We start from the raw sequence: 21,582 nt of genomic DNA, 5'->3' as shown, positions 1-21,582 counted from the left end.
ATTATTAACAATAATAATATTATGCGTTCGTAGTTTTTTGTGTGTGGAAAAAAAATCCAGACCGATCATATACAATATTACATTACTGCAGAGCGCGTGTACGTCAAAACTATATAAGGTACTATTGCCGACAATTTATTCCGGATCACCGTATTGTAACATTATTATTATAATATGTATATAATATTTTTACTATTATCATCATAAAATTCGTAGCGTATACACCGCGGTCGCTTGGGGAGAGGGATCGGATATTGTGTGTCAGTACGTACATAACGGTCCGTACCATCTCCAACAACCAAGTTCGAGTGTGAGCGCCGAACACCGCCAGAGGCTGATAACGTGTAAAAAAAAGCATACACTTCTTTTGACCAATTCACCCATCGTTGCCGTCCGGTTAGCACTAAATCGATCAATTTGACTACCAACGCGGTAGTCTCTCACCTGCAGCGACGAGGGCTGTGTCCAGTGGTTTGTTGTTTTTCAACGAGTGATGATTAAATTTAACACGCGAATTTAAGTTCGATATTTTTTTAAGACCGTCAAGTAGTGAAACTCGTGGACAATTACGACACAGAGTAAGAGTGATTTTATTATATTTATTATGGCTATATTAAGTTAAGTGTTGTTGAAAGCATGATGGTTCCGGGTGTTTTATTAGTACTTAAACGACAATTTAAAAAATTCGTTTAATGACTTAAGAAGTAAGCTGAGAGTCAATATTAATTTTTTTTTTCTTTAAGATTCATAATATGAACAATTTAACACAATTTATTCGAAAACTTAAATATTTAATATTATATTAATTATTGTTATGAAATAATTGAATATTGTTTTATTTCTTTTACTATGATTTATAAACACGATGAAAAATTACGTGAATACATATCATTTTAAGATGTTTGACCTTTAATGAATTTAAACATAACATTATTGTTTTAGTACTCTACAATAGTATTTTTTAATAGTTAGAATATAATATTATTTTATTTTATCAATTAACTATTAATTATATCAAATAATTTAATTCACATAAGTTAAAAGGGGCATTAGATAAATATTTATTTAAACATTGTTAATATGATAAAATTTAAATATAAAAAAGTATTACGGTAATTTAAATCTAGGTTCATAATCTCATATCAAAGGATAAGGTTGCTATTGTAATTTAATTGGTTTTCTATTGGACAGTCATATGTGTAAGCTGATAGATGTGACGTTATAAATAAGTGACTATGAACCACGTAATGTATTATATTTTTATTCCGGATGCATTATTATTCTAAGCCTAGTGGGTTCTTTGAACTGCAATCCATTCGTATCAAATAATATGACTCATTGAGGACAAGAGAAAATATTTGAAACGGTAAAATCGTTTGTACGAAGTGTGCACCTATAAAACTTTCTCGAGGGAAAAATTAAAAAATACAGTAGTTTAACATTGAAAAAAAATGACACACAGCTGTTAAACTCACCAAATTATATTTATTTTTGTTATGTTATCGATGACATAAATAATTACATTTTGCTGTAGGCGGGAATTAGGATAAGCATTATACACGAATCGTTTTAAGTTAGAGAGAGAGAGATAGCTTGATAAGTATCCAAAAGTAATCCGTTGCCATTAGTCGTAACTAACCTACAATTAATCAATTAAACCTGTAGGATAGAGTTTCTTAGCGGCTATCTATTTTAGCCCTTTGTAGTGAAACATATAGCAGCAAATAACTTTTGCGTTTAATGTCAGTCCATTCGTTTCGACTAAAGCGCGCTTTTTACAACTCCGCCTTCTGCTTGGAGAGATTTGCACGCTCTTCGCATATAAAGACATAGAGTTATTGAGTTATTTATATCCAGATGGGTATACTACATATATTTAGGTGTAGACAACGATAATTCAAGTGCGGGTAGGTAGCTATCGTTAAAACACTTACGTGTATGCTTTATACGTTTGTATATTTATTTTATTATTATTATTTTTATTTGATGCGTGCCTGGTTGTTTTTATTGTGAGAATAGTTCGGATTTTTTTAATATGACCGGGGTATAATAACAATACTATTGTTGAGTCATATATTTCCTACCACTACAATATTATTTGTAGGTATGTAAGTTATACAAGACGTGTTATGAGCAAAGTTTGTCAATTCCGTTGAAATATGAACACACAACACCGCCACTGCCGTTTTGAAATTTTATTATTAATAAGCGGCAATGCTTATAATATTGTTATGGGAAAACGTAGTCATATTAAAACACAGACATGTTTAGGTACCAACAACACATATGATTCACTAGAGTCTAGATTACAATATAATTTTAAAATTGATTTCTTTTTATTAAGAACATAACTTTCAGTACAACATGTACACTTTTGTATACAGTTCTCCAATTGTCCATATTTCAAAAAAAAAAAATAATAATAATAATAATAATAATATCGTACTAAGCAAAAGTCGAATCAAAAAGTGCAAATACGGCCATTACAATGTGTATAAAACAATTTTATTTTATCTATAAATTGAATGCCAAAACCATAGTCTATACAATATATTTAAAACTGAATAGAATTCAATAATTACAGTGTAGGTATTCACACACAATTGCATCCAATTAAAATAGGTAGTAATTATTATATGATTCTTGAATTGAAGAACCTATAATATTATTATCATGAAACTATGAAAGACTGTATAAATGTTTAATAAAATATAATAGAATATTTAAGCGTTTATGACATTGTGTAAAAAAACTTGAGTATGCACGAACCACCATATTATAAAGAAGTTAATCTATTTTTAAATTTAGTAATTATTCTCTTTATTTATGCACACTTAACAACAAAAAGGTTCCTTATTTCTAAAATGTCTCTATATAATCTAATAGAAATCATCTCTACTTAGTACTTATATAGTAATATATTCTAGAAAACTTTTCTCAATTATATTGCTTACTTCGTGTTGACTATCATTACACCTAAACTAATTTTTAAAACTAAACTTATTCTGTACCCATACAAAACTTTTATTGAATTTTAAAATTAACATATTCATAAATGTAACTAAATATATTATTCGTGCTAAGCCCTTAAAAATAGTAAATATGATTTTGTTGTTTGTTTTTTAGTTTTATTCTGTGTAGACTACATGTTTTTTTCCTTAAAATGAGTAATAATATTATTAAAACTTGTATTGTTTTAATATGTATTTACACTGTAGCTAAACTTTCAAAAATGTTTTTCTTTTTATTACGCAAAATTAATTTTAAAAAGTTAGCAAATTAATTTTTGAATAATGTACATCCTAAACAATCTAATTTTATTATATTATTAAGTTTATACTTTATATAATATTATTTATTTATCATATATATTTATTATTTTTATATCATAATTAAGAACGGGTTAGGTTAGATCTCTATTATTAAAATATTTTTAGTATAAACAAAATAAAATTCTTAGTTATTGTTAAATAATTTAATTCATTATCTCATGCGTTACTTTTGTCTAGAATCTAGATTTAAACTATAATATTATGATATAAGTTATACTTAAAAACAGATTTTGGCATTTGTTAAAACTATATTTTTTTAATACATCCAACATTAATGTCAGTGATAAATTATTTGTAATAATATAGGTAAATTATTTGTGTGTGGTTAAATATGACGTACAAGGGACAGTATTAAGTCCTATATATTAATTTAAATCAGAGGTTAAAGTGGGAAAAATTCCAGAGGGGACTTATGTCTCCATATAGTTTTCAGCGTTCCATATGACCATATATAATTTTATGTATAATGTATAAAATCCTAATTTGTTAAAGGGGACACTTTTTAACCGCCGTCAGAGGTAAGGGGACTGAATCCTCCTGCGTCCCCCCCCCCCACTTTAACCCCTGATTTAAATTTATGTTAATGATTTATTTTATTTATATGATATAGATGGTAATATATTAGCATTTTCAAATGATGCTGTACTAAGATTTTATAATTGAACTAAGATAAAAATTAGTAATAACTTAGGATAATCAGCAGTAAATAATGGTATAGGTAGTAGGTACCTATAATGTTATATAAAAATACAAATCAGTAATTATTCCATTGTCCTTCTCTAATTCAAGAACACCAAATCAAATGACAATTTAAATACAGGACCATACGTGTAGCTATATGTACCTATACGAAAAATTATTTTTGATGCATATAATGAAAATTGTATTTATTGTATATTATCACTTCAAAAAAATAAATAGGATTAATACTTAGTGGACATTTTAAATAGACAACTCACACTAAAATTGTAATAATGCGAATAAGGAATTTTTTTTGATATGTTTAAATATTTTTAACCTATGAACGATTTATTTTGTATATAATTTTAAATCGTGACAATATAAAGTTTTACGGTTCTCATTAAAAAAAAAATAGTGTTATATAACGTCTATAATTTTTAGTTCCTAACAGCGCAATTGCACATACGTTAACTTTCAACAATACTTTGGTCAAACACAATGTTAGGAATAGTTTATTTAACATTGTATCCTATAAGACCTGATTATTTTTTTATTAGATCTACAGATTTACTTTTTTTTAGTAACGATTATACTTGCCCAAAAATGGCTGAAATACAATCAAACATCCAAGAGTTTTTTAAAAACAAATCCGTCTTCGTTACCGGAGGTACAGGGTTTCTTGGTAAGCTGATCGTCAACAAATTGATTAGATCATGCCCTCAGATCAACCACATCTATCTACTAGTAAGGGACAAAAAAGGAAAAAATGCACATGAAAGACTAGAGGACATGTTCAATATGCCGGTACGTTTTACATGATCTATATTGCATAAATAGTTTTAAATATTACATGATATTGATTAACAAAACTTTAGATATTTAAAGACATCGATGCATCAAGATTAAAGAAAATAAGTGCACTTAGAGGTGACTGTAGTCAAGCAGATTTGGGACTATCTGTTGAAGACCTGAATATATTAATCAAAGAGGTGAATGTTATATTTCATAGTGCAGCTACGGTTCGATTTGATGAACGCCTTGATATTGCCATTGGAATAAACGTGATCGGCGCCAGAGAAATCGTTAAACTTGCTCACAAAATCGAAAATCTCGCGGTAATTAATTATTAATTTTATAATCGCTATTTTTTAATATTTATTTACGAATCACAAAAACAAATCAATTTTTTTTAGTCATATTTGCATGTCTCGACGGCTTTCTCCAACTGTCATAATAAATGTATAGAAGAAAGGTTTTATAATCTACCATATAACTATGAAAAACTCATACACCTTTATAAGACAAAAAGTTCAAATATACTCGAAAAAATGAAACCTTTGTAAGTATTAAAATTTTACATACTTACACTATTTTGTACAACTGCTCCTGCTCGTCGTTCCTAGTAAATTAATTCCATTAATTTAATTTCATTGATATTTCAAAATTCGTTAAGCACTTATTATTATCTACACAATTTCCATATCAGTACGATAACAAAATAATCATCGGTCAAAATTGTCCACAATGTTTTTGTTTTTTTTTTGTTTTTAAACAAATTTTAAATCTGTTGAACACAAAGATATACCCTAATATAATATTGATGCCATTATAAATCTAGCCTGTTGGGACCTATGCCAAACACTTACGTCATGACAAAAGCGGCTGCCGAACAACTGATCAAGCGTGAAGCCAAGGGTCTGCCCGTGACGATAGTCCGTCCGGCAATCGGTAAGTGCTTATACCTACCTATTTAAAAATGTTAAATGACAAGGAACGCTAAGTTTTTTTTTTTAAATAATATGTTATGCATAATAGACGATTATTATTTTTATTATTTTTTTGTCGCAAACACAGTGATAGCAACCGCCAACGAACCTCTGCCGGGTTGGATCGACAATTTGTATGGGCCAACGGGCATCGTGACTGGCGTGATGACAGGTATAATAAAATCGCTGCCATGTGATGTAAATGCAGTCACGGATCTAGTGCCTGCTGATTTGACTGTGAACGCGCTAATAGCCGCGTCCTGGGACACACATGTCAGGTACGACACACGATAACAGTCCTTTACTATTACATTATTAAATTCGTATGATAATAATAATATGTCTCTCGTCGTACATGTGCCACTTAAAATAGTAGTGGAAAGGTCAAGTGATATAAGCCCTTTGTTTTATCAAAATCTAGTTTCTATAATAAGGGCTAGAAATTTCATCAGGTGGGCAACCAACCAAGTGTATTTCTAAATGTTTATCCCAATTTAAAATGTATTGTTATAGCTATGGACAGAGGGGTGAGACAATTTTCCCGCGTCTCTTTGACTACGCAACGGAGTTTTAATTGATAATGATGAAATGGATTTAAATACACCTTTTTTTCAAATATCATAATCATTTTCAAATCATTTTTTCAATTCTAATTCAAATTAACTTTATTTAAGAACTACAGTATTATCAATAATTCATAGTAGGTAGTAATATTATGGTAAAGTGTGATCATAGGTGCCGCCAATAATTTTGTCAGGGGTGCATTTGTATTGATTAAAAAAACCATTAAAATGTCAGTCTTTCTTAAAAAAATTCATTTTTGGATGGTACATCACTTGCAATCCTTTCCGCCATAAAATTATATTATTTTATAACATAATATAATATAGGTACGTTTACAATTCTTTCCATGAATAAACCACCTATTATAATAAACTGTTTCTCCTGCAGGCACCGCCGTTCCGAGCTGAGTGAATCGATCGAAAATCATCACACGGATGACCCTCGCATCTACAATTTCGTTTCGTCGCCAGAAAACCCACTGACTTGGGGAATATTTTCGACGACCCTGATGTACTACATCTTGCACCGACCCACAGCTAAAGCCATGTGGTACCCGACGTTGATAATGAACTCGTCGGTGCTTTTACACAAGCTCACTGTGCTGATACTACATTATCTGCCAGCGTTCCTGTTGGATTTAGTGTTCATTTGCACGGGAAATAAACTCAGGTTTGTTTTTTGGTTTTTTCATTCCGCAAAGGTGGTAGGGATTATATAATATACCTAATCGGGGATATCCGAAATTAACAGAATTATAATATAATATTAGTAATTAACGTATACGATTTTAGATTGGTCGATCAATACAAAAAAATAGGAAGATTCACTGACATATTGGAATACTTTTCCACGAGGGAATGGATATTCAGTAATAACAACGTACAAAATTTATGGAACAGTTTAAACCATGACGATAAAACACTGTTTCCTTTCGATATAAAAAAGATGCATTGGGAAGAGTTTTTGGATACGTACCACAAAGGGATAATGACATTCTTACTCAAAGAAGGACCGGACAAGTTACCAGAGGCTAGAAAACGTCTTCACAGGTATGACTTATCTATAATAATGTATATGATTCTGAGAATTCCCGCAATTGATGAGTGCCGACAGTTGCCGATTAATGTCGTCGTACACTAAAGTCAATGGTGAATGCTAACATATTGATTTAATGTACCTATAAATACTATTTATAATTTATAAGCTATAGTGAATGTCGACATTTATATAACGATACTGGTAAATGTTGGTAATGCCGATATTATTTAATCTAGTCTAACCATACTATCTAATATTCTAGTACCTATTGATACAGTAAACCAGTAAAGGTATTGTACAATTTGATAATTTCAACATAATCGACAAATTCCCTTAACCTTCTGAATCAAATTCATCAATTGGTGGCAGTCTGGCAAGGATATACGCGATATAATTGCAAAACAAAGTAAACCACAATAGAGTGTGGTTATAGAACTATTGGTATTTTAAGAACTACAAAATGTCATGACAGTTTTTCATAATATTACAATAATTTTCCCCGCAAATTTTAAATTTAAATTTTTGTATGGCAAAATAATCAAAATTTAAATTAATAATACAAGTTCAATATTATTTAATAATTATTAGGTACTATGATTAATTTAATTATAATTAAATTTTTTCTATCTTACGTACTTATGTCAACATCTCAACATTCACCAAAATCCTAGCTGATGTAAATATCAACTTTCACAAGTATATTATGTCTATATTATTTTAATTTTCCAACCAATATATTAGGTATAATAAATAATGTCAGCACTCACCAATTACGGGCATTCTTAGTAATATATAATAGAGATGTGAGTGCTGTAAATTTATCAGGTAAATTTTTAGTGGTAAAAAAATTTACCGTCAATTTTTTTTATACTGGTAAATTATATTTTACCAAAAACCATGTTGTGTGGCCCCTCTAATCAAATGAAATTAAAAACGCCTAGTCTGAATTGTAAAGAGATATCTTTGTTATCAACTGATAATAATACAATAATTATTTTACTAATCATATAACATATTTTCTATTTTTTCTCGAACGTCGAACGTCAATCATAAATTTAAATTATTCATTAATTGTAATATGAATAATTAAATATTCATATTTCATAAAATGTACTAATTACTAATGTCTAATACAGAACAATAGGTATTATAAATTTGTTGTTAATTATTATATTGTTAATATTAGAAAGAACTAGATATAACAAGTAGATATACAACATTAGTACCTAATACAAATCGTATTTACTAATGTCTAATAGTAAAAAATAACAATGGCTCTAATAAGATTTAGCTATTTTACTGTTTTTACCACATTGTTCGTAAATTTAACGATATCTTTTTTTTTCGTAAATTCTCCATCTCTAACATATGATATATACTTAGTATGACTACAGTAATCAACTGTAAAATCTACTACTTAATTATAGTTGCACTTATGTAAAAATAAACAAAATTGTCCATTCCAAAACTTTTATACTTTCCAATATCTATCTATCGATAGTTGATATCTCAATAATGATTCACTATATTCTAACTCATGGTCTATAATTTATTGCTTTGTAAATAACAATTGACAATTCCAATTATAATCGTTGTTTTATATTTGTTTTTTAGTTTATATATCTATCATATGATCTTCAAAGCCGCTGTCTACATAGGACTCATGATGCTGTTATGGGTGATTTTAAAGAGAATGTTTTTGGCTTAGTTGTGGCTTACGTCCGTGTATATACTACATGGCTACACACAAGACCCTCACAAGTGGGGAGAGGGGCTGCTGGACTTGAAGTACAAGAGAACAAATCCTTGAAGCTTGGATTCAATTTTAATCACATTAAATATATATAGCTACCATGAAGTACAACATTCCGTAAATATGTTTTACTAATTGTTATCCTTTTTGACAAATCAAACAAACCATTGCCTATTTTATTTTGTGTACCTTAATTAGTTTTATGTCCTATTTTTAAGTAGAATATATTTATAATTTTTTTACTGTAAATTTCATTTCTAAATCGAATTATATTTATAATTTAAGGAGTTCCTGATAATTTATCAATTGAGTTTTTTACGTTAATAAATAGTGAATGTACAATATTATGTGTTAAGTAGGTAATAATGTAAACATTTCATTACATTTAATTTATAATACATATTAGAATTCTAATAAAGATATATCTATTTGATAATAAAAAATGTATTATTATGTAAGCTCATTTCATAGTAAATAAGTATTTATTGATTAATTTGTTGTTCTAAATATTTTTTTAAATTAAAAATTGCTTAAAAAGGAATTATTATTTTAAGTTTAATATTGTAAAAGGAATTATAAAGTTTATATGTGTAATTCGTATAGTAGTATTTAATATAATTATTGCATTTAAAAATCGCCAGAAATTTAGTTAAAACATACCTATACAATTAAAAATAATTAAATAAATGCTAATTGTAATTATTATCATTTATTATTATACATACCTACTATCAGAGTCTAATTTAATACATATAAATATCCATAACAGCTTGCAACCACTGAACCACCTTATAAAAGATTGTCGTTCTTGTCTTTTGAACTTAATTGGCCACCCAGAGGCTAGACGCTTCAGCATGATTACATTTTTCGTGAATACAATTGTTAATAAATTTGTTGAATGAGATATTATTTTTTATTTACCTAAGCCAGATCTCAATATTTTCCAAAAGTTAAAGGCAATTAGTACATTTTAGATATATTGTACACATTTTTTCTATTCTTTTTCTCAAATCAGTAATAACCGAAGAGTCATCAACACAACTTTTAAAAATAAGGCTGGAAAAAATGTGTAAATTAAACGAAAGATTGCGTTTCAACTATTCTCTTGTAGTAAGAAAAATGGTTTCAAATGAAAATCGTTTATGTATTAGATGATAACAAAAATAGAATAAAAATTTTTACAACGTTTCAGAATATAGGTAGTAAGTGTGTGTATCTTAAAATTTTAATCACGAGATAGTATGTACAAGTCTTGCTTTAAAAAATGCATGGATCTATTAAAATAGAAAACAAGAAGATACCTCTTTTTAGTGTTTACGTTTTTACTTATTTAGTTTACTATAGTTTCTATATTTCTTTTTAAAATAATATGACAAATAATCAATTGTAACAAAAAACTAAGTGCCCATCCAAATATGTTTATATTGAGAATATAATATATTTGAACACATTTTGTAGTATTCATACACTATACACATTTCATTCGAACACTTTTTTTTTTATTATTATTATTATCGAACACTTAAACTCGTGTCACAAAATTTTTAAGTGGTCTTGTGGAAATTGATTCTTTAGTAATCTAAAAAGATTCTCTCGCAATTTTTTTTCAAAACTTGTGTTTCTATTTTCTCAATATAATAAATTATGATCGTGTTTATGTTGTTCAGAAGTTTCAATCATTTGACGTTTATCTAAACTTGAGAACATTATTGCTGAACATTTATTATTCGGACACCTCCATCTCAAAAGATTATCTTTTTTCTGCTCTCCAATTAATTTATATTTGTATAAATTCACTAAGGCCAATTCTTAGACTCTTTCTGATAAAATAATTGTTATGTCACTTATATAGTTATATCCATATAAAAGAAATAGAAACTATAAACGCACTTATACGAAACGCACTATACTTATATATAGGTGATCGAACACTGATATTATTTCTATAATAATTTTGGAACTGTATCTTAATTATCTTATATTTTCCACCGATGCTAAATGTTTAAAACGTCGTTTTGCTCCGGAACTAATTTATTAATCGATAACATTGTCGATAAAGCTGAGGATCTCGGATCACGGCTCGCGTCAGATATCATAAAAATTGGTGTTATAATACACTGAAATAAATTCATACGTGAAAACAAAAAAAATGTACATTGTTTTAACAATTTATTTATCACTCCTGAACCGACAAAACATTAATTATTATATCTACCTAGTAATAATTCTAGAAAATCAAAGTTTATTAATAGTCACAAAAACTATGTAAACATAACAATAGTTTTGTCGTTTTCAGCTTAAAAGTAGTTGTTACTTTAACATAGAAAATTGTTTTTTTAACTGAAAAATTGTTCCTGTTACAAGGAAAATTGTTATTTATAAATATTATTATTTGTTTAACTTTTTAGCAATTTCTTTATTGGTTTAACATGTATAATGTATGAATAAATTAAGTTGCATGTTTATAATAAGAAAATTATTTGATAAAATAACAATGTGATTTTATCAATAACAATATGGTATATGGTATATGGTTCATTAAAAATACCTTTCACCTATGCAATATATTGATGCAAAATCAAGAAATGTTATCCATCTTTCTTACCAAGATTCATATTTACTGCACTAGATTAAAGTTAGTTGATACGTAGCTAAGCCTAATTAAGTTACTAATACTTATTAAATGTATTAACTATAAGTAAATTAATAAAATGATAATATAGGAACAAAACATATTTCTATATTGTTATATTATATAAATCAATTAGTAATCTTTAATCAAATATATAGGTAAATATTTACACAAATTATAAAAACTGATTAAGTTATACAAATTTGATATAATTGAAAAAAATAACAGAATATGGCATAATCAGAAATGTTATAAAATATTAACTTAAAATTAAACAAAATCAATCAAAATACAATATTTTACAAATAGAGTTCAGCTAAAATTAAACTTATTAATGATTATGGTTAATCCAATGTATCATAAATATTATAAAATAGCTTTTGAATAAACAACCATAAAATCATAGGCGGAAATTGGGGGCTTGGGGGGGGATTAGCCCCTAAATATTTTAATAGGCCCCCAACATTTTGTCAGGTTTCATGTGAAATGTGATTTTATTTGAATATAATTTTTTTTTAGTTAATTTAGCCCCCCAGAAATGTTTATGGATTTCTGCCTATGCATACAATAAAAGACTCTGGAGGGTATGACAGATTGAAAACATGAAATATTTTAAATACAATATCTACGGCTCTCTGAATTGTTAATATTTTTTATTTTATGTAATCAAAATAAAATACGTGAAAATAATAAATTAAAAAATGTTGGAAAAGTGAATGTGACAACATCACATAAAATATTCTATGCTCAATCATGTTGTTAAAAAGGTTTATATTGCCCGATGATTAGGTTGAGTTAGTTAATTATGAAATAATATTAAAAAAGGGGGAAGTAGGTAACCGCGAAATCGAGTATACCTCATCATTGAGTAAATTACTGTGATCGTGTTAAATATGAATCCATTGATAAATAATTGCACACGAAAAATGTTTTTTAGTAGTTAACATGGTATACCATATATGTATATTACCGAATTTCTATTAAATATAATAGTAATTTATTTTATTATTAGAAATATGGAATACACTATAATAAATAAACAATAGCATAAAGTTATCTAAATGTTTTAAAATCGTCATTGAATATATACAAATAATATTTATTTATTTAAAAATCTAATTTTGTCAAAATTTGAAAATAAAATTATCGTGGAACTTTAATATTTGATTATAATAAAAACTTGAGCTTTGTATTAAACATTTCTAAGACCTTGACTGAGTGAAAAATTCAAAATTATAAAGCTATATAATTTATGATTATAGCTCAACAACTTAAACCAACTAAATTCAATTTGAAGTTAAAGTCGAAACGTATTTTTCTACTATAATATATCGTGTAAACAGACAAAGAAATCACACATAATTGAAAAATATATACATTAATCGCTCCGCTTAGAATCTAAAATTTAAATAAGTAGTAATAGTAAGTATAACGACAATTCTCCAACTTTTTTGTTCATACTTTTTTATATACCTAGCCTATGCAATCTATACCTTTATATCTCTTGAACCGAACGCGCTAAAATATGCATAACCAGTTTTCTACTGAATAAGTGTAGTTGTTAAGATTTCGTTTTAATTCAATTATTTGATTATGTAACACATGGTTAAATTACTTTTAATTATTAGCCTAGCCAGTGATTATGAAATTATAAACTATGTTAGTTATATTTAATTAAAATCGACACTCAACAGTATGTATATAATAATATCATGCTTTAAATAATTTAATAGCAGTGATCAAAACTAATAATAAAAAATATGACAAAAATATTCGAATAAATCGAATTGATCAAATCAAGTACCTAGAAATTAAATGGTATCGTCATCTATCCAGTAAAATACAATAAGATAATAATAAAAATATTTTGTAAAATGTTGATTCTATCAATGTGAAATAATACGGCTAGATATATTACTAACTTAGGCAACCTGTTAGACAGGCAGTCCAATCTGAATAATTATTTGGTGGTTATCATTAAAGTGATGACAGTTTTTTTCGGGCAACGAAGTACATAGGATCAGCTAGTATTATATATACTTAGTAAATACAAAATAATTCTTTGATCTCAAATCATCCAAGGTACTACAGTACTATATAACGCATTTCAAGGGATTGAGAAAAAGTACGGTATATCAAAAGTTTGTTACATCAAGACTCAAAAGTATACCAACAAAATTCATCATAACAAGGTTTATCAAAATATAAATCAAACAACTACAAATGCAGTCAACTCGTGGTAAATCAATTTAATTTTACAACTTAATACATTTGTTCTACTAAAAATTCTACTCATGAAATTTGAACATCAATTTATGTTTTCATAAGATGGCATGTTTTCTAAAAGAATATGCGTGATCCCGTGATGAAAGATAATGTATACATTGCGTCAATTATGATGTTGCCACGAACAAGATGTTTTGCCATGGACAGAAAATTGAAAGCTAATAATGTTATCAAGTTTTTGGACAAGGAATTCTTTATTGTTTTTTTTTTGTATTTTTTTTTTTTTTTTTTTGTTATAATACAATAAGGTACTCCTAGCTTGCGCTATCTATACCTAGAGATGAAAGATAAAATACATTTTGGCGTATTAATTGCGATAAATAAATAAGTTACAATGTTGTATTTAGTATGAGCAAATGATAATGTTGCAATTATATCTTTAAGTTTAATACCAAATTCAAATAAACTTTATCACCCAGTCGCAGCAAACTCTACAATTTTCGTTAATGAATCTAGCTGTGTGGCAAAGCCGACTGACGAGTTTTGAAGGGTTATAAAAAACGAACAGTAAAACTTAGAGAAAAAAACTTTTTTTCATTAAAATAAGTATTGAATCCCATTTTTAAAAATTATTGTTTGAAAATTATATCTCAAAGATGGCGGCCGTCAGCATCAATACACTGTTGTAGACGATCTCTGAAGCTCTCATATGATTTTATGTTGTGGTGTTGGAAACTTATCTGCAGCATAGGTTGGAGGAAATGGCTGAAGACCATGATTTAGAGAATGTATGGTTTCAACAAGATGGGTCTACAGCACACACAGCTCGAATTTCACTTGATGTCTTGCAACAAATGTTCCCTGGGCGGTTAGTCTCTCTAAGAGGAGACATATTAGGCTGGCCAGCACGGTCTCCAGATTTAAGCATGTGTGATTTTTTCCTCTGGGGCTACCTTAAGGATAAGGTTTTCAGACATCGCCCACATACCATAGAAGACCTTAAACAGAAAATCACCGAGGAAATCGAAGCCATACCAGTCGAAACGTGCCGAAAATCATTTGAGAGCTTCAGAGATCGTCTACAACAGTGTATTGATGCTGACGGCCGCCATCTTCGAGATATAATTTTCAAACAATAATTTTTAAAAATGGGATTCAACACTTATTTTAATAAAAAAAAGTTTTTTTCTCTAAGTTTTACTGTTTGTTTTTTATAACCCTTCAAAACTCGTCAGTCGGCTCTGCCGCACCCGGTATTTTTAAAAATAACAACCTATTTCTGGTTGAGTACATGCATTATTTTATTTTAACATTTAAAAATGATTGTTCTATCGTATTTTTCTCTTTACTTCTATTATAGTAGGTAACATATACAAATATTTGTTCTCTTTAAAAAACACTATTGACCTTCAAAATCATAGATATCTTCTCATCATTTAAATAACAAAATATGTTGAGAGTCGTTAATTCAAATGTTTTACCATTATAATATTGTTGGAATACACGTGACTATTACATATTTTATGTATACATTATACTATTTTGTTACAAGCTGAGCATAGGTATCTTTTTGCTCCAGAAACTAGCCCCACTTATATAGATAAAGATATTAATAAATAAATGGAGTATATGGAGCAGCTTCACCAGACATCAAATTTTAGTAGTTGTTCTTTAAAAAAAAAAACATTTACCAACGAGACGATAAAAAACAAATGTTTTAATTATCTTTTAAAAGTAGAGTTTGGATGAAATAAATTTCTAGCGGTGGTAGTTTAAATAAAACCACTATAATACATGTACATGGCTGTCGGCTACATACACAAGCCATAACTATCACAAATTACAGCTATATGAAGTTGAAACTTCGATAAAATGATTTCACATGACAGGCTGGATTTTCAACCTTATTTTAAACAAGTATGAAACATAATCATATTATTTTAAATTAAAAATAAACATGTAAATTAATTGAATATGTTATGTATAAAATGTTTTTATTATAATTATTATATTATACTAATCCCGCAATAATCCTATTACAAACACATGATGTGAGTCGCATATTGAATAATGCCCTAATCCAGTCTAAGAACACACTTTATACTCTATATGGTCTCTGAGAATCAATCTTCAGAAAATAACACACATTTACATGACAACCACCCATTACTCACACTCATACACAATAAAATATATAAATGATATAAGATTTAAGAACAAATAAATATCAAACTTTTTTAACTTCTGGTTATTTGACCACCCATTGATTAATAGTGACATTATTTCCTTATTTTGATATTATAGCTTCAAATTACTTTTTATTATACTAATGTATTGTATTAATGCACCTAATGTGATCTTCATAGAAAAATATCTATCTATATATAGTATAGATTCTAATAATTCTATACTATTATCTGAACAAGTAAACTATCAAAAACACGTTGATGAATTTGAAAAATTCAATGTTATGGGGGTCTACGAAAAACAAAAAAAATAACGTGATGTGCAGGGAAAAAAGTTTAGAAACCTCTGCACTCGACAATATTACTATTCTACAACCCAATAACGATCTCAAAGCTTCTGCAATCCCACGATTTACGTTTCTTTAGAACGTTACTGTTCAAAACTTTGGACTCTCGACAGTTCCAGCAAGACGAAGGGGCGGGCATGACCTTTGCACTTATATGAATGACTCTAGGGTCACAGCTAAACCACTTACACCTAACCTATCATTTTCTGATGGAAGGGACTGAGACGAATAATCTACGTTTTATATATAAAACTGAAATTAGATTCAATAAATTGTTTTCCTTGCCACTTGCCGTCGCGTGAATATGCGATAAAGATTATTAGTTGTTTTTAAAAATTGTTAGTTATATTTTTAATAATTAATGTTGAAAAAAATATTGTTTATGATTACGGGTTTAGCTAATATAATTTTAGTAGATATTAATATTTTTCTTTTGATATCTATTAATCCACTAACAAATACCACAATACCATATCTTATGATAAACATTTAATTTCAATTTACTTCAACTATAGACAGAATAAATAACTTATAACATATTTTTTATTTTTTATCTTATCAAAAAATGCGTAATTATTTAGATAAACAATTATTTAGACATGAACATATTTATTAATTGTTCCACCCCGCCACATCTTCACAATCTTTTATCTGACTATACTTTAATGGATTTTCTTTGTCCTTCGAAAAAATCAATAATTTACACTTTTAATAAATTTATCTATTATTTATTGAGTTAAATATTAACACGTAGATGTAATATTTCTCAGTATGTATTTCAGCCACCTTTAATAAATTTTCACCTGAGGTAATTACTCCTTTTATCCACCCCTATATTTGGCTCTAAAGATATTATGTATATTTAATTACCTCCTAACTTTATTAATATTTCAAATTAGATAAATACAAGTACCTATACGGGATATGGAATTCTACTCCCGAATAAATTATCCCTGAATATCCCTAATATAATAATATATGCGATACCGAAATGTTTTCTCAACACATAATATTTTTTGAATTACAACAGAATAATACTATAGTCTATAATATATATTCATATATATTATAATTTAATATTTCATTTTGTCTATATCTGATCTTTAAATTCTTTAAAAAAATATATTTATATTACATTTGTATTGTAATTGCATTAGGTTTTTAGAAAAAAACTTTTAACATTGTATTAATTATTAGACTAGACTCATAACTATTCAAAATTCAAAATTATACGCATCATCGGCAAAAAATTAATTTGCAAATTTTGGTGATTTTTAAATATTTTGAACTACAAAAATTACAAAATCAGTTTTACCAAGATCTGGATTTGCATACAAATTTTCGTTTGCCTTAATTTGTTTTTCAATTATTTTGACTGAGATATTATATATACTAAATAAACGTAGACCGTCTGTTTTTATGTTTGTTTGGGTCTGAGCATGCACATAAAACAAAATTCATAATTATATATATATATATATTTTTTTTTTCTTATAAACATCGGTGACAAAGGCCATTAGTTATAGTTATTTATAAATACATTTTTTTTAGATTTAAATTTTATTATACAGATTTGTTTTTCTTAGGAATTTAAGGATTTGTGTGGTGCAGGTAGTTGCGTCGGGTCCGAGGGCTGCATCTAGTGTGTTGGGTATTTCGACATTTCTTTGTTCATCTGCGTATTGGAGGCATTCGGTAATCACATAGTTAACTGAGAGTTCAGTTCCACAAGAAGTGCATTATGGTTTTTCTCCTTTGTCCATGATGTATCCATGCATAATTATATATTTGTACTGTCTAAACATCAAATAAAATTATGATACTGCCTAGCCCATTGATCCTCAGCCAATTTCACGAATAGAGCATTGATGTCAAATGTTTCCAGTAAATGTGGAAAATAATGAACTTTTTCAAAAACCTACGCTGTGTTAAAGAGTACCACAACTGTTAATGATCAGTTATAAGTGCTTTTATATGAGAGAGATTAAAAGGATTGACTTTGGCTAGTACTATATTTAGTTCAATTTCGTCAGTAGTTTGTGGTCGAAATAAAAATTCGAAAATTGGAGTGATGAAATCGTGGTCCGAGAATAGTAGTGATAAAGTTAACGTTGTGATTTCGACGATTTCGTACGTTACACTGATAAGTAGTAATTAAATTTTAAAAAATTATGATACCACGGTGCTTTGTATAGGCAATTTAGCTACACCACTGGTCATGCGCCCTTTATATCTGTTTCTCACGTTTTCGTTAATAAATTATGCATTTTGTTTTCAGTCACAAACGCAACATTATTCCAATTATATATATTATATTATATTTTTATGAATGCAACCAAAATTCCTATTTAACAACAGTATACTTATCTGCATAGGCGTGTCCAAAGGGGGTGCAGGGTATGCGCCGGCACCCCCTGCGATTTCAGGTGGCAGGAACTAAGATATTCCTTGGATTTAAAATTTTAGATATACATAACCACTCTATTCAGACTTGAAATTATTATTTATTTGATAAGCGGTAGCATCAAAATCAAAAGTGGGTCAAATGCATTTGTCAGAACATACCAATTGTACTATACCAAATTTAGGGACAATTAACAAGATTACGTGATAATAACGATTTATTTATTTCGGTGTTTTCCTCCGTATATCATGATAACATGATGGAAATGGACTTATCAACAATCTAAAAAGTTTCAATTTTATATTTGCTTTAACTGTTTTAAAACCTATTCTGATTCAAATTCGCATAGTTAGCGCAAGGTTGCAATCACTAGACCTAGACTTCTTAGCTGCCGTATCAATTATTGAAGCACTTAGGAAATCATTAACTGACTTAAGAACTGATGAAGATAACTATTCAACATTATTTGACAAAGTTTTGGACATTTGTAGTTCACAAAAAATAGAGATACCAAATATAAAACAAACAAAAAGTGTCTAGTCGAATTGACATCAACAATACTCAACATTTTACCTCTGACAAAAAAACAAAAATGAAATGTTTTGTGTACTACACAGTTTTAGATGACCTTTTAAACGGATAAGAAGAACGTTTTAGTCAAGAAACACTTTTACTAATAAGTGCAATTGGATGTTTATTACAGTTTAACCTGCATGAACATGACTTAATTTTACTTTCCAATAGGTCTAACTTAAATTACAGTGAACTTGAAGCAGAACTCAGATTGTTAAAATCGTTACCAGAATTTGAAATTGGTAAAACTAGCAAAACTATTTATCAGTGGTTAAATAATCTGTCCACTAATAATTTATGTAATAGTTTTCAAAATATTTACAAGATATTAACTCTTTTTGTAACAATGCCAGTCACAAGTTGCTCTTGTGAGAGATCTTTTTCAAAATTAAGTCTGGTAAAAACAAAGCTGAGAAGTTGTATGACGCAAGATCGATTGAAGTCAATGATGTTATAGTATTTGTTGAACAGGAATTGGGATCTGAATTAGATCCAGAAGACATAATTGAAAAGTTCAAACATCTTAACAATACACAACGGCGACTAGAACTTTAATTATTTTAAAATTTTCTAACTGACACATATTTATTATTTATACGTGATTTTATTCTAATTATTTACCTACTCACATCTATTATATGCCATCTGAAATAGGGACGAATTTGAAATTAACAAAAATTGTACAAAAAGGGGGAGGCTAAGGGGCTTTGGCCAGGTTGCACCCTCTGCGTCAAAGGTCTGGACACGCCTATGCTTATCTGAAGGGAAATATTCAGTTGTAGACATTTTATGGAAACTTGTTTAAAATATTTTATGTAGGCCACCATGCAATGATTTCCATAAAGTTAAAAAATGTTGATAAAGAATAATAGAAATAAAATAAAATAATGAAATGTAGCTACTTAAGTTTTTAAATAGTTAATAATTAATTACAATTTTCAAGAAATAATTATTTTGTACAATATTCAGTTTTTAGAAATGAAAAAAAAACAAGAGCATTATACTCGTGGCCCGTAGGTACCAAACAAAGAAAATAAATTCTATGTAGGTACATGAAAATAATAACAATTACTTACAATAAATAATAAGTACTATCAATATAATCAATGATATTTAGTTACGAGTCCAGTGACGTATTTTGGGGGTATCTTCCTCTGGACACCACCCGGCTTTATAAAAAAAAGGCCTAAATATTGGTATTATAATTTATTTTATATGTTACTATTTTTATTTTAGTATAATAGGTATGTATATTGTGGTATATTCATTAAATCATGGACACCCCCCGAGAAATTACCCAAAATACACCACTGGTTACGACCAACAACAAGTACATTTAAGTTTCAACCAAGAACCGCCATTGCGTACTTGACATACTAATTGTTGCACGTCACATCGATTTACTGCTTAAATCTCTTATATACAGTTTTTTTTTTTTTAATGGATAAATATTTAACCTAACCTAAATAATTTATTTTTCTAGTCTAAAAATAACTTACACGAATTTATTCTATTGTTTATTATGTTTTGTTTTTAATTTACATTTTCTAAAACATTTTAAAAGTAATTCAATGATAGCCATAAAATATATTAAAAACTTTTTCATAATTTTTTTGCAACTGAATTTCAACTATTTGTGAACATTTTTAAAACTTATTTATCTGGGGACATTTGAGAAAATAAGCTACTGAAAATGTGTACTAAAATAACAGTTGCATATTATGTAATTTAAAAATTTGTTATTGTTCAAGAATTTTTGTTTTATGATTACTAAGTTTTTAATGTTTTTATTCTCATTATGATGATGAGTAATATGTATAGATATATTAATCTTGATTAAAATGTTCAGGTCAGAGAAATAAAAATTGAACGTTTATGTAGAATAAAACTTTAAAATGTAAAAGTGAAAGTAACAACACATACAACATACTTGTACATAAATAATTATTATACCCATCTGCATTCTGCGGTATCATATATTATTATAATTGGATTGATTTCATAAGTCGTCGTAAACTTAAAAAAATCATAAACTTTATTGTTGAAACCTGAAAATTATTTTTGAAAGATTCAAATCATA

General features: G+C 28.0%; 1 protein-coding gene and 1 pseudogene across 1 annotated transcript; both read left to right on the top strand.

The window, feature by feature from the left end:
• The first annotated feature begins 231 nt into the window (after positions 1-231).
• Positions 232-9,833, top strand: LOC107163429 (putative fatty acyl-CoA reductase CG5065). The gene is made up of 9 exons (XM_015510867.2): positions 232-578; positions 4,595-4,817; positions 4,889-5,128; positions 5,207-5,352; positions 5,632-5,741; positions 5,868-6,057; positions 6,731-7,012; positions 7,135-7,392; positions 8,996-9,833. Exons 2-9 carry the CDS (start codon positions 4,617-4,619, stop codon positions 9,087-9,089), a joined length of 1,521 nt encoding a protein of 506 aa, XP_015366353.1. The 5' UTR covers positions 232-578; positions 4,595-4,616; the 3' UTR covers positions 9,090-9,833.
• A 9,688-nt stretch (positions 9,834-19,521) lies between these two features.
• LOC149058651 (uncharacterized) lies at positions 19,522-20,057 on the top strand (annotated as a pseudogene).
• The last annotated feature ends 1,525 nt before the right edge of the window (positions 20,058-21,582 follow it).

Source organism: Diuraphis noxia, unplaced genomic scaffold (genome assembly GCF_037042655.1).
Source record: "Diuraphis noxia isolate RWA-SAM2 unplaced genomic scaffold, SU_Dnox_SAM2 contig0002, whole genome shotgun sequence".
NCBI classification, from domain to species: Eukaryota; Metazoa; Arthropoda; class Insecta; order Hemiptera; family Aphididae; genus Diuraphis; species Diuraphis noxia.
The sequence above is the reverse complement of the archived record's forward strand: the minus strand, read 5'-3'. Positions and strand labels throughout refer to the sequence as shown.

What these genes read in the sequence shown, in the direction of transcription:
- LOC107163429 (XM_015510867.2), top strand. Translation starts at nt 4,617, where the DNA reads ATGGCTGAAATACAATCAAACATCCAAGAGTTTTTTAAAAACAAATCC. An exon ending in ACAAAATCGAAAATCTCGCG is followed by an intron (nt 5,129 to 5,206) that starts GTAATTAATTAT and finishes AATTTTTTTTAG; the next exon opens with TCATATTTGCATGTCTCGAC. An exon ending in GCTAGAAAACGTCTTCACAG is followed by an intron (nt 7,393 to 8,995) that starts GTATGACTTATC and finishes TTTGTTTTTTAG; the next exon opens with TTTATATATCTATCATATGA.